This window comes from Theropithecus gelada, chromosome 14, assembly GCF_003255815.1.
Source record: "Theropithecus gelada isolate Dixy chromosome 14, Tgel_1.0, whole genome shotgun sequence".
Taxonomy (NCBI): Eukaryota; Metazoa; Chordata; class Mammalia; order Primates; family Cercopithecidae; genus Theropithecus; species Theropithecus gelada.
Window position 1 is genome coordinate 19,268,649 of NC_037682.1, and position 15,753 is coordinate 19,284,401.

The 15,753-nt window shown below is 56.6% G+C and overlaps 1 protein-coding gene across 7 annotated transcripts in view; it reads right to left on the bottom strand.

The window, feature by feature from the left end:
- The window catches only part of DGKZ (diacylglycerol kinase zeta), a 49,718-nt gene that overhangs the window by 8,873 nt on the left and 25,092 nt on the right, over positions 1-15,753 (bottom strand). For 2 of the 7 annotated variants that reach the window (XM_025356359.1, XM_025356364.1), the window contains exons 2-9: positions 4,719-4,827; positions 4,371-4,466; positions 4,035-4,109; positions 2,555-2,611; positions 2,084-2,152; positions 543-614; positions 324-440; positions 152-223 (exon numbers count right to left, since the gene is read on the bottom strand). In XM_025356359.1, coding sequence (XP_025212144.1) covers positions 152-223; positions 324-440; positions 543-614; positions 2,084-2,152; positions 2,555-2,611; positions 4,035-4,109; positions 4,371-4,466; positions 4,719-4,827 — 667 coding nt within the window. Of the gene's footprint in view, positions 1-151; positions 224-323; positions 441-542; positions 615-2,083; positions 2,153-2,554; positions 2,612-4,034; positions 4,113-4,370; positions 4,467-4,718; positions 4,828-5,128; positions 5,873-10,330; positions 10,900-15,753 lie in introns of those variants that run through there. The other 5 variants (XM_025356363.1, XM_025356361.1, XM_025356358.1 and 2 more) reach the window with 4 other exon arrangements.

Genomic DNA, 15,753 nt, shown 5'->3' on the forward strand with positions numbered 1-15,753 from the left:
CTGGCATCTAATCCTGCCCTCCTCAGAGGCCCCAGAGCCCACACGGACCCCTGCCAGCTGGCAGCATTAGCCGGGGGTGGAAGGTCTGTACCCTGAGCCACAGACCCCTCTCTCCGGCTCCCCTGCAGCCTCTGTCCAGCCTGGGACTGACCTCAGGCCCTTTCTTGCTGGACTTCCTCTTGAAGGATGCCCTCTTCTTCTTCTTGCTTGCTTTCAGGGTATTCTGCAAGGGAAGCAGGGGCGTTGGTTACAAGGTGGGCAGGCTGGGGTGGCTGGCAGACCCCAAGTACGTGGGGGGCATCAAGGGTACAGGAAGTACTCACCTGGGGCCTCCGTGCACGGAGGATCCAGGTGGGCGGGATGACCACGGCCGCGTGGACCCCCAGGGAGCACGGCTCCTCAATCTGCTGCAGCATGAAGCAGGAGACCTTGCTGTGGTACTGAGGAGAGTGAGGGGTAGGGCTCAGCGGGACCGTGTTCGGACTCGGGGACCCAAACCCAGCAGTGCAGGGCGTGGCCCTGGGGGCGGGGGCACCACTCACTGCCTGCTTGCACCATGAGCAGCTGATGGCCACAATCTCCTTGCTGTGGAAGGTGAACTTCTGCTGGAATCCCTGAGGGTAGACAGGACGGATGGGCACCAGGGCAGGCCTGGAGCAGCAGACCCAGTCCCTCTCCTGCTGCCAACCTCTATCCACCCAGAGACAGGGCCTCGCTATGTTTCCGGGCTGGTCTCAAACTCCCAGGCTTAAGCAATCTGCCTCAGCCTCCCAAGTAACTGGGAACAACAGGCATGTGCCACCATGCCCAGCTCTGAACGCATTTTTTGTTTTTAAGATGGGAGTTTCGCTCGTTGCCCAGGCTGGAGTGCAGTGGCGTGATCTCAGCTCACTGCGACCTCCACCTTCCAGGTTCAAGCGATTCGCTTGTCCCAGCCTCCTGGGTGGCTGGGATTACAGGCGCCCACCACTATGCCCAGCTAATTTTTTGTATTTTTAGTAGAGATGGGGTTTCACCACGTTGGCGAGGCTGGTCTTGAATCTCCATCACCTCAGGTGATCCTCCTGCCTCAGCCTCCCAAAGTGCTGGGATTACAGGCATGAGCCACCATGCCCAGTCTGAACACATTTTTTAAAATTAAAAAAAAAATACATATATATATATGTATTTATATATACACATACATATGTATTCATATATACACATACATATGTATTCATATATACACATATATATGCATTTATATATACACATATATATTTATATATACACATATATATATTTTTTTATATATGTATTTATATAAATACATATATATATATGTATTTTTATATATATATAAAATAAGCCTGAAGAGCAGGGCTGCTTAGCCAGGGCCCCCTGACTCCCTGAAGTTACCTGCACAGCACCGTGGGCATACTGCAGGCTAACTCCTGCCTCACTTGGATTTTCCCTCCTTCCTACCCCCGAGGCCTGACCAGGCCCCCATGTGCTCTTAAAGAAATTTACTGCTGCTTCCGAGTACCTATCACATTCATTCCCTGTTCATCCCACAGGCTGTTATGAAAGGCCTGTAGTGGGCCAGGTGCTGAGAATCAGTGAAGTGAGCCTCTCCATCTTTGAGAGCCTGCACTTACTGAGGGAGGCGGGCAAGAAGCAAACAAGTAAGTGAACCAAACAACTGTGGACTGTGTTAGGCGGTCGCCTGGAAAGCCTGGCTTCAAGCCACACTGTCCTCAGGAGGGTGGGAAACCGCTGCCCAGCTTGGTGCTTGGCACACAAGTATCCACGGAGTCACCGAATAAGTAAGTCTATACGATTCTCCAAAGGGCCACTTGCAGCTTCAAAGCAGGCCAGGCGTGCCACGTTGGAAGAAAACTTTCCTCCCTGCTCTCCTGCTAAGCCCAGAGACCAAGAGCAGGCCAGGGTGTTTGGGGACTGAAGGCACTGCAGCCAGGCTGAGAGTCAGCCCTGGACTCTGCACGCCAGGGTGCGGTCAGTGATGGGCAGGCCACATTGGCCATACAGCCTGAGCTCAAGCCCACGGGTGCAGGTGGCGATTTCCTCGGACAGGGCCTCTCACCTTCCCACAGTGCCGACACTTGCCGTCCTGGCGTCGTCTGTGTACCCAGTGGTGCCGTACAAAGGTTGGCTGGGGGAGAAGTGGAGAAATTTCACCAGGTGAGGGGTAGGCGGGGGCACAGCCCTGAGGACGGCCCACATGGCTCAACACATCGAAGGTGGGGGCTGCAGGAAGCTCTCTGCAGTCCTGCGCATGAGTGGAGGAGGGGCTGAAGACTCTCTTCATGGCCCAGGGGAGGCTCAGAGTCAGAGGAGAGCCGGAGAAGGCTGGGAAGCACCAAGAGGCACAAGCTGTCCCACCCCCTCCGCAGGCAGCGCTAGTTAGGCCTCCGCATGGCAGAACTCAGACCTCAGAGAGCAGCAGCCTAGAGGGAGCCGAGCCCTCTGGTGGCACTCCAGAGGCACTGCACAGAGGCCCATGCCAGAATCTTAGGGTGGCCCTGTCCCTGAGCACCCTACCCTGGACACTTACCTCGCGCACGTTCCTTGAGCCTGATTCACGGAAGGATGGCTTACAGCGGAAATTTATCTGTGAAACACAGCAGTGACCACCAAAATGTCAGAACCTCCCTTCGGGGTCAGGTATATGGTCACTTCCTCCAGGACAACCCAGAGTCATCCTCAAAAGGCGGGGATACCCTCATATCATCCCGAGAGTCCTTGAAACATGAGACACCTCCTGTGAGAAGCCCTCCTGCCTCTCTGCCTCCTCCTCACTAGCCAGAGGGATCTTTCCTTCTTCCACCCAGCACCCAGGATGAGGGGGAGGTTGGGAGCTTCGGGTTTGTCCCCCCAACTAACATGGGACCGTGGTTTGCTCATCGTTCTCTTTTTTTTTTGAGACAGTCTCACTCTGTCGCCCAGGCTGGAGTGCAGTGGTGCAATCTTGGCTCACTGCAACCAACACCTCTCGAGTAGCTGGGATTACAGGTGTATGCCACCAAGCCTGGCTACTTAATTTTTAGTAGAGATGGGGTTTCACCATGTTGGCCAGGCTGGTCTCAAACTCCTGACCTCAGCGTGATCCACCTACCTCGGCCTCCCAAAGTGCTGGCATTACGGGCGTGAGCCACCGCGCTCGGCCGCATCCTTTTCTTCCTTGCCCTCTGGCACTCACGACCTGGGCACATGCAGCCAGCCTGGTTCTCGCATGCAGACTTGCACTGCCTGGCCCCTGGAGACCTTTAGCTAATCTGTGGAACCCTAGCTCGATTTCCACCTTAGATGATCAGTGTACAGTGCTTGGGGCTGCATTTCTATTTCCTTTCTCATAACTGTCCCTACTTCAGCCTTATTAGAGGTATAAGGAAGTCTCACTTTACAATTCAGGGGCTGGGGAAAGCAGCCCGTGTGAGCCTGCCTAAGCCATTCCTAGTCTTACAGTCTCTCTCGTATGCTGGCCTGGGTTTCTGCAGGCTGGGGAGCCCTGTCCCTCCACGCGAACCCTTCTGCCCCTGGCCTTGACCCGCCTGCCCAGTGCTGCCTCCACTTCCCTCTAGAAGCACAGTGCCCAGACATGCCCCCAGATGCAAATGCACAGTGGACAATGGCCCTTGGGGAAAGGTCTCCACAGAGGCGGGGTGTAGGGGATCCCCCCAGCCACAGCTGAGTTATGAAGCTTCAATGAAGCAAATCAATGGCCTCTTCTAAGCGCTAGTTTGGACATGGGAAATGGTACAAGGGCCACCATTCGTCAATTCATTCCATTGAGTGATATTCAACGAACCCACTAGGTGCCAGGTTTGTTCCAGGCAGTGGGGATACAGCAGCTAATCAGTGAGAAGCCAGGATTCGAACGCAGTTATTTGGCTCCAGGGTCCTTGACTCTTCACCCCCGAGGGCTGGGTCGCTCCTGGCAGGCCATGTTTGTATAATGTGTGGGTGTGTGTGTGTGCTGAAAGGGCCTCAGCACCCAAAGGGCAGGGGCGGGCAAAGCTGAGCTACCCACCCACCTTCTCCAGCTGCTCGATGCAGGGCGTGTGCACCACAATCTTGCAGGCTGCGCACTTTCTTCGAGACACTGACTTCTGCTGCAGGACAGGAAAGAGAGGGCCCCTGAGGCACCAGGTAAGTCTATCTCGGAGGCTGCCTGCCTCAGCACAGCTGCCCTCTGTGTGCACTGGGAAGCCCCAGTCCTGGCGTCCAGACAAAGCCCCTGCACCCCTCACCATCCTGGGGCGACCCACAGCAGGGGTGCTAGGGAGCGGGCTTGATCCCACCTTCCCGGAAAAAAGGCAGCGGCTGTTGGCTCCACCAGCAGGGGGCAGCATGCCCCAACAAGCACTCACCAGCATCCTGGCTACACAGTACTGCTCCCCAACGTAGCAGAAGTCCCCGGACACGTTGGTCTCGAACCAGATGTGCTCCCCATATGTCGCTGACTCCTAGCCATGGGATGGGCTTGCTCAGCGCATGCTGGCCGCCCAGCCCTCCCTCCCATCAGCCCCTGCCCACCCGCCCTCTCCCAAGACAAACCCGCTCCAGCGCCCTGATCAACCCTGCTCTGTTCCGTCTGCCCCACTGTCCCAACCCTTCCAGGCTTGGCTCTCCCAGCTGCCTGGAGTGCCTCCACCCTCCAACTGCACCTTGGCCAAGAGCCCAGTGGGGCTGGGACCCAGGGGTGTTCAGGCACTCACGCTCCAGTCCACTGTGCTCCGGATCTGCCGCTCTGACTCGCTGCACGGGGCCCCAGGGGTGGGCGGAGGCGGGGCCAGGTGCTGGAGGCCCGACTTGGTGATGGCTTTCCTACAGAGGAGAAGACAGCTGAGGAGGGGGCTGAGCACTCGCTGACCCTACTTCTTCCCACCTCCTGGGGCCTCTGCCCTCTCCATGACCTTGGCAACAGGGAGGGCGGAGGAGCCTCCCAGCAGCCCCAGAGACTAAGAGGCTCCCTGCAGGAGACATGGCCTTTTGGGGTACGCTGGCTTCAGAGCACTGCCCAGAGTGTTCCCAACTGGGAACACTTGGGAAGAGCTTCAAGGCCCTTGCCCAGGCCAGACCCACAGGAGGTCACACCACTCGCCCTGCTGGCCACAGCTATACCTACGCGAGCAGGGCGCTCCAGGCCTGGGGTCCCGCCGCCTTGCGCCGTAGGGCTACCTGGCGCCTGCGGGACAGTGGGCGCACACGGGTGGGCAGCACGGTGCTGGCGGTGGTGCCTGAGGCTCTTCGGCCCCCAGGGCCAGGGTGCTGGCCTGAGGGCCGCCGCTGGCTGAGGCGCCGATAGTAGCCGTGCAGGCCCCAGAGAGCGTGGTCATACACGGCATCCGCAGGGAGCAGGTGGGAGGAGGCTCGGCGCAGGTAGCGGGGCAGGGAAGACAGCGGCCTGGCGCCCTGGGGTGGGGATGGCCCTGGTGTCTTGGTGCCTGGCTGGACGGCGCTCCACGCCCCGGCTGCCACATCCTCCTGGACACCCTTCTCCTCCTCATTCATGCCCACAAGCCCGGTCAACAGCAGGGGTGCGCCAAGAAGCTGGGCCCCCACAGTGGTAGGCTGTGGAGTGGGCACCTTATCCACGATGAAGCGGGGGTTGCAGGAAGGGGGCACAGTGCTGGAGCGCCGGCGGCTGGAACCCCGGGCCCTCACCCCGCAGCTCAGGAGGCAGCCCTGGAGCTGGGCGCTGGAGCGGCGCCGCTGTGCCAGTGAGGAGGAGGCCTGCCCAGCGGGGGAGCGACGCCGGGCCTTGCCCGTGGGCAGCCCCACAGCGCTGGGCCGCCGCTGCCCCTCTCCAGGGCCTGGCACCTTCCACTGGAAATGTCTCCTAAAGAAAGTCTCCATGGCAGGCGGGTGGCTGTTGGGCACAGAGACCGGAGACATCAGGAGCTGGACCAGGCCATGGTCTGTCCTGCGTCTGGGAGCCCATTCACAGCCTCTGCCCCATGAGGAGGGAAGCAAGCCCCGAGGGAGGGAAGGGTCACTGCAGCCTCTGACCTCCATGTGAGGGTCCCAAGGGTGCTCAGGGGAGCCCAAGTTTAGAGCTGTTGGGGCACTGATACTCTCCCCCGTTGCACCCTAGGGAGCCCTGGAGTCGTAGGTAGGTGGGTGCTTCAGGCTACCCCTTCTTCCCCCATCCAGGCACCAGAATCCACAGACCCCTGGGCCTAAAGGCCTCCACCTGCCCCACCAGAAGCTGATGGAAAAGAAAACAAAAAGAAAATGGGGAGTCGGTCTGTCTGGATGGATGGTGGGGCCCAGGGCAGGGCTTCCTACTCGCTGGGTCTTTGTTTTTGCCACCAACATGGGGGAGCAGGTTAGGTGTCTCCCCCGGGACATGGCACAAACCAAGCTATAACAAAACGAGGCTCTCTGCAAAGGAACTCAGTCTTGACAGGACCCCCAGAGTCTCTTGGCCCCCAGCCTTGGGGTCAGGCTGAAGGTGACTCCTGGAAATGGAGAAGGTCTAATGTGTAGCTCAGGGGAGACTAGGTCTCAGGGAACTGCAGAGTCGCTGTCTGGCTCACCCCGGGGAGGGGCTGCTCAGTCTTCCTTTACCCAGGGGACCGTGACAATAGGCTTGGGCCAAAAGCAAAGCCTTCTGGATTCTGGGTGTGTGCGTGCCTGTACGTCTGAGGCACTGATGGTAAGAACTTTCTGGTGCTCACCTGCTCTGTCTCACCTTTCTGAAGGGACAAGAATGGATACCCCAGGGTGAAGCTGGGAAACCATTCTGACTCTGCTGCTGAGGGAGCCTGTGACTGGACATTCTTCTGCGGCCCTGATGCTGGATGCTCGGATACTCACAATTTCAAATGCTGCAGGGAGGCAGGAGCTGTGGGCATCATCCTAGCTCCCACCTGGACCTGGTCTCCCCGGACCCATCCTGAACTCATGCTCTGCTCCCTCTGCCAGCTCACCTCCGCCCTGCCTACCCTTCTTCACAGCCAGCATCAAGCTCCTGTGCCCTCACCTCTCCTAACATTAGGGGAAGGGCAGCCTGCCTGGCATGGATCAGGGTGACAATGCCGCCAGGTACCTGAGGCTACCTGTGCCCCACAGCAGGCGATCTCCTGGGCCCTGGTCCTTGTCCTGGTCCTGGGGAGAGACTGGTGGGGGATGCATCCTAGCCCCGGGCAGCCACAGAGGTCAAGGTCACAGCCCTGGGACAGTGCTGCCTGGGGCTGACAGAAGCCCTGTGGTCCCCTGAAGGCTGGCATTAGTTAGGCATGGTGGGTGATGCCCTGGAAGCACCATGGACAGGAGGGAGGATGAAGGCAGAGATGATGGGCTGGAGGAGTCAGGCCCAGGCCCACGTCTAGCACCTTCTCCTTCCATTCACCGCACTCTGATTTGCTACTGCCCTGCAGGTCTTGAGCAGCTTCAGGCCAGGTGCAGGGGTGTTGAGGGAAGAGACGGACACGGTGGAGGTGCCTAGGGAAGCAGAGTTCTGCACGGCTCAGCTCTTGGTCTCTGCCTATTGGAGTCTGCAGCTGCCTCAGATGACAGGGAGGTCAGGGCAGTGCTCTTATGACCCCAAATGTGCCCCATTCAGAGCAGACCGCCTGGGCAGGAGGGAGCTGCAGGGGCAGGACGGCAGGCATGGGCAGAGAGTGCTGGGCCTCCCCCAAAATCACCAGTGTCACGGCTGACATTTACTGAGCCCCTATGTGTCAGGCACTGTGCTAAGCCCCTGGCAAACACTGAGATCATTTCATCAACCGTAACCCCAATGAACAGGTACTGCATCACACTGTTCCTGATGAGGAAGTTGACGCAGAGGTGGCCTGCCTAGGGTCCCCGGCCAGTCAGTGTGGAGCCAGTGCTGGAGCCCAAGTCTACCTAATGGCAAAGCCTGCGCCCCAGAAATAGGGTGGGTTGCAGGGTCCTTCCTCCTGGAACATGAGGCTGGGATGGGGTAGGAAAGGGAACCAGGTAGGGAATAATAACGAACGCCTGCTATGTGACAGGCCCTGGGCTAAGTACTTTATCATCTCATGTGATCCTCACCACAGCCCTGCGAGGTAGGCAGGACCCACAGCTCCATTCTAGACACGGAGAAACTGAGGCTTCAAGAGGGCCAATAACATGCCATGGTCCCATGGCCAGTCAGCGGCAGAGTCGGGACCTGAACCCAGGTCTTCCCGACCTGGGACCTACTTTGTGTCCGGGAAGAGGAGCCTGAAGGCCCAACTGCCCCCTGCCGTCAGGGCACTGGCCTGCCAGCCCTCCCCAGGGTGTCAGCTTTCCCCGCCCGCCTGGTCAGGCCGCCCTGTGACAGCTGCCCAGCCTGGAGGAGATTAGTCACCCGGACACACCGCCTGATGCTAGTGTCACCCAGAAAACAAAAGGCCACAGTCAGTGGGGGGAGGTGCCGCTGCAACCGTGGGCGGCGGTGAGGGCTGGGCCCAGCTTGCGGCCCGCGACCTGCGCTGACAACAGGGACCAGGACCCCCTCGAGAGACAAGGGCAGCTGGCATGTGGTCCTGCGGTGCCCGGCTCCACACACTGCCAGGCAACCCAGGTCCACATCTGTCCAGGAGTCTCCTCAGTGGCCGATGGTGCCGTCCCTCTCAGCAGAGTGGGGTGGGCAGGGCCGGTAGTGCCATGTGACTGTGTGCAAGTTGGCCCCTCACGGGCCTCAGTTTCCCTGTCTGGGGAGACTGTCAGAGTGGCTGAGCTATTTTGCCACAGGCTCTCCTGCTGGGCACCCATGCCTCCGTGCTCCCATGCCCCTCCCTGCAGGCCTGTGCTTCCTGTTCCTCTGGTCTCCATAGAAACCTCTGTCCCTGGTCAGCAAGAGCTTGCCTCCTCACTTCCTATCTCGGCTGGGGTTTCTCCTGGGCCTTGCTGGAACCCGCCCTGGGCCTGAGCCTCTCCGATAGCGCAGCTCTGCGTGACAGTGTCTTCTCACCTCGTGCTCTTGGTCACCCCCAACTCACCACATAGTATGTGCAAAGGTCACCCCGAGGGCTTCAACACCAAGAGCACAGCAAAATGGCTGTCCCTCGCTCTCCGGGTGGGGAGCCTGTCACACCAACGGGGACAGGATGGGAAAGGACTCAGGGGACCCCATCAACCTCCGGCTCTGGGGCCTGACAAGGACAGGGCCTGGGAAAGGACAGAGGAAGTCAGGAGGCAAGACCAGTGGTGTCTGGCCATGCACCCTTGCTGGACAGTGGCTGCAGCTGTGGGCAGCCGACCTGCAGTGGCTGCCATGGGGGCGGGCAGGCCGGAGAGCTTCATCGGCTACTGCTACAGCAGACAGGACACCCACCCTCCAGAGACCAGGCCATCTCACGCCTTATGCTAGTTTCAAGGGCGCTGGCATCCTGAATCTGCCATTGCCACCCTAAGGCTGATCTACTAACCTTTCTGAGCCTCAATTTTCTCATCTGCAAAATGGAGCTCACACCATCTGGTTCAGAAGATTGGCATAAAGGAGGTCTGGATGCGATGACGGAGGGAGAGTGCCTGGCGATACCTGGCAGACAGCATGGGCCTGGCAGGGCCTACGCCCACCACAGACACCAGAGCATGTGATTGTGCTACCTCCTGGGGTTTGTCTGCCCACAGTGAGGCCGGGAACCCAGAAAGGGAAGCAGGAGTGCCCAGGGTGGCCACCACCCACCGCATGAGGAACAGAGCCGGCCGCAGGTCCCACATGGGTATCTGCTCATGTCGTGAGGAATGCGCTCTCTGCACCTGGTACCAGGCCTGGCCTCCTGAGTTGCTCTCACAGGATACCCCATGGGACTGACCCAGAGCGCCCACTCCACACCCTGGGCAGGGCCTCGTCCGCCTTCCGCTCCGTGAAGGCTGGGCATGGTGCATGGCGACCCCACCTCCAGCAGCCCCAGAGCAAGGGCCTGCAGCTGCCTCCCCAGAACCCCCTCGGCTCTGCTCCCACAGTCCCTGGGTCGGAGGGAAGGAGGTGGGGAAGCGGGAAGGGAGGCCGGCCCCTCCCCAGTCAGCCTAGAGGCTTGGGAGGCAGGGTCCTCCCTTCCCAGGCTGCGACTCACCACAGGGATCCTGTCAAAAACAACAAACAGAATGTACCTCGGGGAGCAGGTGGGCCAGGCTGGACGGTAAGAAGGCGACCAGGCCAGTGAGTGTTTACTCGGCAGGCTCTGCCCTGGCTCAGCAAGAGCTTGGTGGGACCCTTTTCCATCAGCTCAGGAACCGGGCAGGGCAGGCCCCTGGCCTAGGGATGGTGGGGCCTGGGTCCACCCGGATCCAACCCTCCCCACACCCACCCAGCCAGATACAGAGGGAGGAAGCAGAAGGCAAGGAGGGGCTGGGGGCCCCTTTTGACCTGATCTGGAAGGCAGGGCGCAGGCGGGAGCGGGGAAAGCAGGAGGGAGCTGGGGTCCCCAGTGCCGGGCTCTGGCTCCAGCTCCGGGCTGGCGGCCTCTGCTGAGCAAGTCCTAGTTTGGAGAGCGAGCGGCCGTGGCTGCTCCTCTGCCCCCTCCCCCTTGTCACCCTCCTCCCCGCTGCCTGAGACAGCCGTTATGAAAATAAACCGATTGGTAACCGAACGCACTTCCTCTCCCAGCGGCAGCTCCAGGCCCTGCAGCAGGCGGCGGGTGGGCGGGCGGGCACACTGCGCACGAGCATGCCTCCCAGCTCCTTTTCCCAAGGTCCCCAGAGTCAGGCTGGGTGACAGCCCAGTGGCCTGCCTTCCACCTGGCGCCCAGTACAGCCCAGCCCACGCCCCAGCTCGGGAACGAGGTCTAAGGAGGGAGAAGTGGGAGGGAGAAGTGGAAGCCAGGCCCTTTTAGGGAGGGGGGGCCCCCCACTAATGACCCCTATTTAGCCACCTAATGCCTTCTCACGCCCACTGGACAGGTTTTCTGAGGTCTGGGGAAGCTAATCACGCTGGCTCCAGACAAAACAACCACAAAAGTAAGTATCTGTGGTGTGTTTCACAACTTACAAAGTACTTTTTCACCAGCATTACAGACGGGAGGCTGGGTTTTTCCCCTGTGCGGACGGCATTACTGTCGCACTGAATAGATGGGGCACTCGAGGCTTGTGGAAGCCTGTGACTGCCCACGACTCAGAATTGGTTGAGCTGGGACTCCAGCATCTCGTCTTCTGGCTCTGCCAAGCTAAAGAATGCCCAGAAGAGACCAGTCCATGTTATGTGTATCCTGACCGGAATGCCACCCTCCCAGCTCCCAGTCCTGCCATGGCGCCCTAGGGTCTGGGGAGTGGCAGCTGTCCAACTGCCTGATCCGAAGACCTCTTTAAACTCTTTTTTTTTTCCCTTTGAGATGGAGTCTTGCCCTCTCACCCAGGCTGCAGTGCAATGGCGTGATCTCGGCTCACTGCAACCTCTGCCTCCCAGGTTCAGACGATTCTCCTGCCCCAGCTTCCTGAGTAGCTGGGATTACAGGCACCTGCCACCATGCCCAGCTAATTTTTGTATTTTTAGTAGAGATGGGGTTTCACCATGTTGGCCAGACAGGTCTCGAATTCCTGACTTCGTGATCTGCCCGCCTTGGCCTCCCAAAGTGCTGGAATTACAGGCGTGAGCCACCGCACTCGGCCCTTTTTTTTTTTTTTAAATGAGGGAAGGGGCAAGGTGCTTCCACACCCTCCCTGGGCACACCATCCACCAGGAACCTCCATGTGCTCAGCGACTTGAAAGCTCCCAGACCCCTTTCCACTCTCAAAATTGGTGAAGATCCCAAAAGAGTTTTGTTTTAGGGGGTGACAGCTATTAATATGTATCGTATCAGAATTAAAACTGAGAAATGCTTAAGATATTTATTAGCTAAAAAACAATAAGCCCATTACATGTTAATATAAACAACACTTTTATAAATAATTTTCTAAAAAAAAGTTAGCAAAAAGAGTGGCATCATTTTACATTTTTTGCAAATCTCTTTAATGTCTGGCCTAATGGAAGGCAGCTGGATTCTCGTGTCTATCCCTGCATTCAATCTGTTGTGACATGTTGTTTTGGTTGAAGTATATAAAGAAAATTCTGCCTCACACAGACATGTAGTTACAAAAAGAAGGAATATCTTTAACAGCCTTTCCAGGTAATTATAGATTTTCTTTGCTACTACACCAAAATATGACAAATGATAGTTTCTCAAAGGTTAGTAGCAATGTGGACTCTAAAACCGAATCAGGCAGTGCACAGTGGTTCATGCCTGTAATCCCAGCACTTTGGGAGGCCAAGGCAGGCAGATCGACTGAGGTCAGGAGTTTGAGACCAGTCTGGCCAACATGGCGAAACCCCGTCTCTACTAAAAATACAAAAAAAGAAAAAAAAAAAAATTAGCTGGGCATGGTGGCAGGTGCCTGTAATCCCAGCAACTTGGGAGGCTGAGGCAGGAGAATCGTATGAACCTGGGAGGCGGTGGCTACAGTGAGCCGAGATCACGCCATTGCACTCCAGCCTGGGCCACAGAGTGAGACTCTGTCTCAAAATAAACAAATAAATAAATAAAAAACCATGTCAATGAACTTTTCACTGGACTACCTTGCATTTTGAATTTTGTAACATCAAGCACTGGTCACTGGTGCTTGATGTTACAAAATTTGATGTTACCGATTTACTGAGTTATGCAGATCTTCCAAATGGTGACACATTTTATTTTATTTTTTATTTTTATTTTTATTTTTTGAGATGGAGTCTGGCTCTTGTTGCCCAGGCTGGAGTGCAATGGCGCAATCTCAGCTCACTGCAACCTCAGTCTCCCAGGCTCAATTGATTCTCCTGTCTTAGCCTCCCGAGTAGCTGGGATTACAGGCATGGGCCACCACACTCGGCTAATTTTTTTTATTTTTATTTTTAGTATAAACGGGGTTTCACCATGTTGTCCAGGCTGACCTCGAACTTCTGACCTCGTGATCTGCCCGCCTCGGCCTCCTAAAGTGCTGGGATTACAGGCGTGAACCACCGCGCCTGGCCTTATTTTATTTCATTATTATTTTTTTGAGACAGAGTCTTGCTCTGTCGCCCAGGCTGGAGTGCAGTGTTGCGATCTCAGCTCACTGCAACCTCCTCCCAGGTTCAAGCAATTCTCCTGCCTCAGTCTCCCGAACTGCTGGGATTACAGGTGTGTACCATCACATCCAGCTAATTTTTGTATTTTTAGTAGAGACGGGGTTTCACCATGTTGGCCAGGCTGCTCTCAAATTCCTGACCTCAGGTGATCTGCCTGCCTCAGCCTCCCAAAGTGCTGGGATTACAGGTGTGAGCCTCCACCCCTGGCCCAAATGTTATTATATAATACCAAAAATCACACCAACTTTACTACTGATCTCATCAGAAAAATTTTAAGTCCAAGGAAGCTGTCAGGCTCTAGGAAGTGAATAAAAAGGTTTCTAAAATTCTCATTTTTGCTCAAAAGCTCAAATTCTATCATTGGCAACAAATATTTTATTAATTTATTTATTTTTAAAAAATAAATATAGAGATGAGGTCTCACTGTGTTGCCCAAGCTGGTCTTGAACCCCTGGGCTCAAGTGATCCTCCCGCCTCGGCCTCCCAAAGTGATAGGATTACAGATATGAGCCATGGTGGCCCGTGCATGGCAACAAATAGTGATACCGTTTTGGAAGTGACAAACTCATGTCATTCACTTTTGAGAAAATGTCTGCCAAATACCTATATCTGACTAGTTTGTCTATCAGGTGTCCAAGTACAAACGGTGTTTTTTTTGTTTTTGGCGGAGTCTCGCTCTGTTGCCCAGGCTGGAGTGCAGTGGCACTATCTTGGCTCACTGCAAGTTCCGCCTCCTGGGTTCACTCCATCCTCCTGCCTCAGCCTCCCGAGTAGCTGGGACTACAGGCGCCCACCACCACGCCCGGCTAATTTTTTGTATTTTTTTTAAGTAGAGACAGGGTTTCACCGTGTTAGCCAGGATGGTCTCGATCTCCTGACCTCGTGATCCGCCTGCCTTGGCCTCCCAAAGTGCTGGGATTACAGGCTTGAGCCACCGCGCCCGGCCCAAATGGTATTGTTTTTTTTTTTTTTTTTTTGAGACGGAGTCTCGCTCTGTCGCCCAGGCTAGAGTGCAGTGGCCGGATCTCAGCTCACTGCAAGCTCCGCCTCCCGGGTTTACGCCATTCTCCTGCCTCAGCCTCCCGAGTGGCTGGGACTACAGGCGCCCGCCACCTCGCCCGGCTAGTTTTTTGTATTTTTTAGTAGAGACGGGGTTTCACCGTGTTAGCCAGGATGGTCTCGATCACCTGACCTCGTGATCTGCCCGTCTCGGCCTCCCAAAGTACTGGGATTACAGGCTTGAGCCACCGCGCCTGGCCCAAATGGTGTTCTTAAAAGAAGCACTCTGGGAGACACAGCGAGACTCCGTCTCAAAAAAAAAAAAAAAAAAAAAAAAAAGAAGCACTTAGTACAGCTTACAACTCCACCGAGTAAGAGCTTTTCCTCATCACAGTTTGGTTTGCAGCAAAGGTGCCTTATGTATATTTCATATTCCTTCATGCAAAATATCAGAAGGTATAGGTACGCAAGGGTCTAGACTTTATAACATTAATGATCTTCACTACTTTTAAAGAAATGTACGTATGCAGTAAGGACTCTGATGTTGGCGCCCCTGCCTAGATGTGCGCTGAGGGGCCAGCACTTTCACCCACCACTGCTTTTGTGTCATCAGCACAGCAAAGAAAAGGCAGGAACCAGGGTAGGTCTGAAAATAGTTTTGACTTTATCAAATCCCTGAAATGGGTCAGGGCACCCTCTGGACCATACTTTGAGACCACTGAATCAGAGACAGTCTGCCTCCTCCACCCCGGCAGACGTGGCTCCTGTGGTGTGGCACTAACAACCTCCCGTGCTGTGACACAAAGCCTTGGTTCTAACCAAGCCAACCTATTCTCTGTGCCCCAATCTGGCTGTGCCCGGCTTACTGCTGTGCTGCCGCACCTGGCACACCTTCTGCCCCGGATTCTGGCCTCCCTCTCTACCTGATAAGCAGCTGCCTGCTCACAGCCGATGACACACCCCTCCTACTCACAGCTCCGCACTGCCCATTCGGCTCCCCTGCCACTAGAGCCCTGGGAGGCCCGCTTCTTTCAGCCCACAAGCCTGCTCCTCCACCAGACCGCGAGCTCCTGGGGGGCCGGGGCCAGGTCTAGCACATCTGGGCATGCCCGGCATGGTGCCTGGCAGTGAGTCCAGCGTTTACTGCTGATCAGCGCAGGAGGAAAGAGCAGGGAATTCCACGGGGGACGGGCCAGCACCTTAAGGGAACAGAAGGGCTTCTTCTACCTTGCGTAACCACATGCAAGGGCTGACCACAGGCTCCAGCTGGCTCAGGCCACTTCTCTTTGTTGGGTACAAGGGGATGGCAACAGCCTTGGTTTGGGTGGCGACCTTCCTCTCCTCTCTAGAGGACCCCAAGAGTGACACCTAGAGGCCGCTTTCTGGGCTGGGTGCTATCACCTGCTCTGTGTCCCCCATGGCTTTCTCATGAAAACTAGATAGTAGGTTTGGTGACATGAAGTCACAAGGGGAGGGTGGTGGGCAAGGAAGGGGGAGGAGGGGCTGTCTCAGAGGCTTGGGGGCTGGGCCGGGACCCTGGGCTGGCCTGAGCTCCTTGGTGAAATACCCCCAGTCCCTTCCTTCACATCCTGAGTCCCTGACTCAGCCGCTGCTAGGCCTCAAAGAGATGTTTGTGCAAACCGGCTCATTCCTTCAGAGCCTCCCTCCAAGCCAGACCCCCGCTGCCACCAGAATTCATCCTAACGCACCCAATC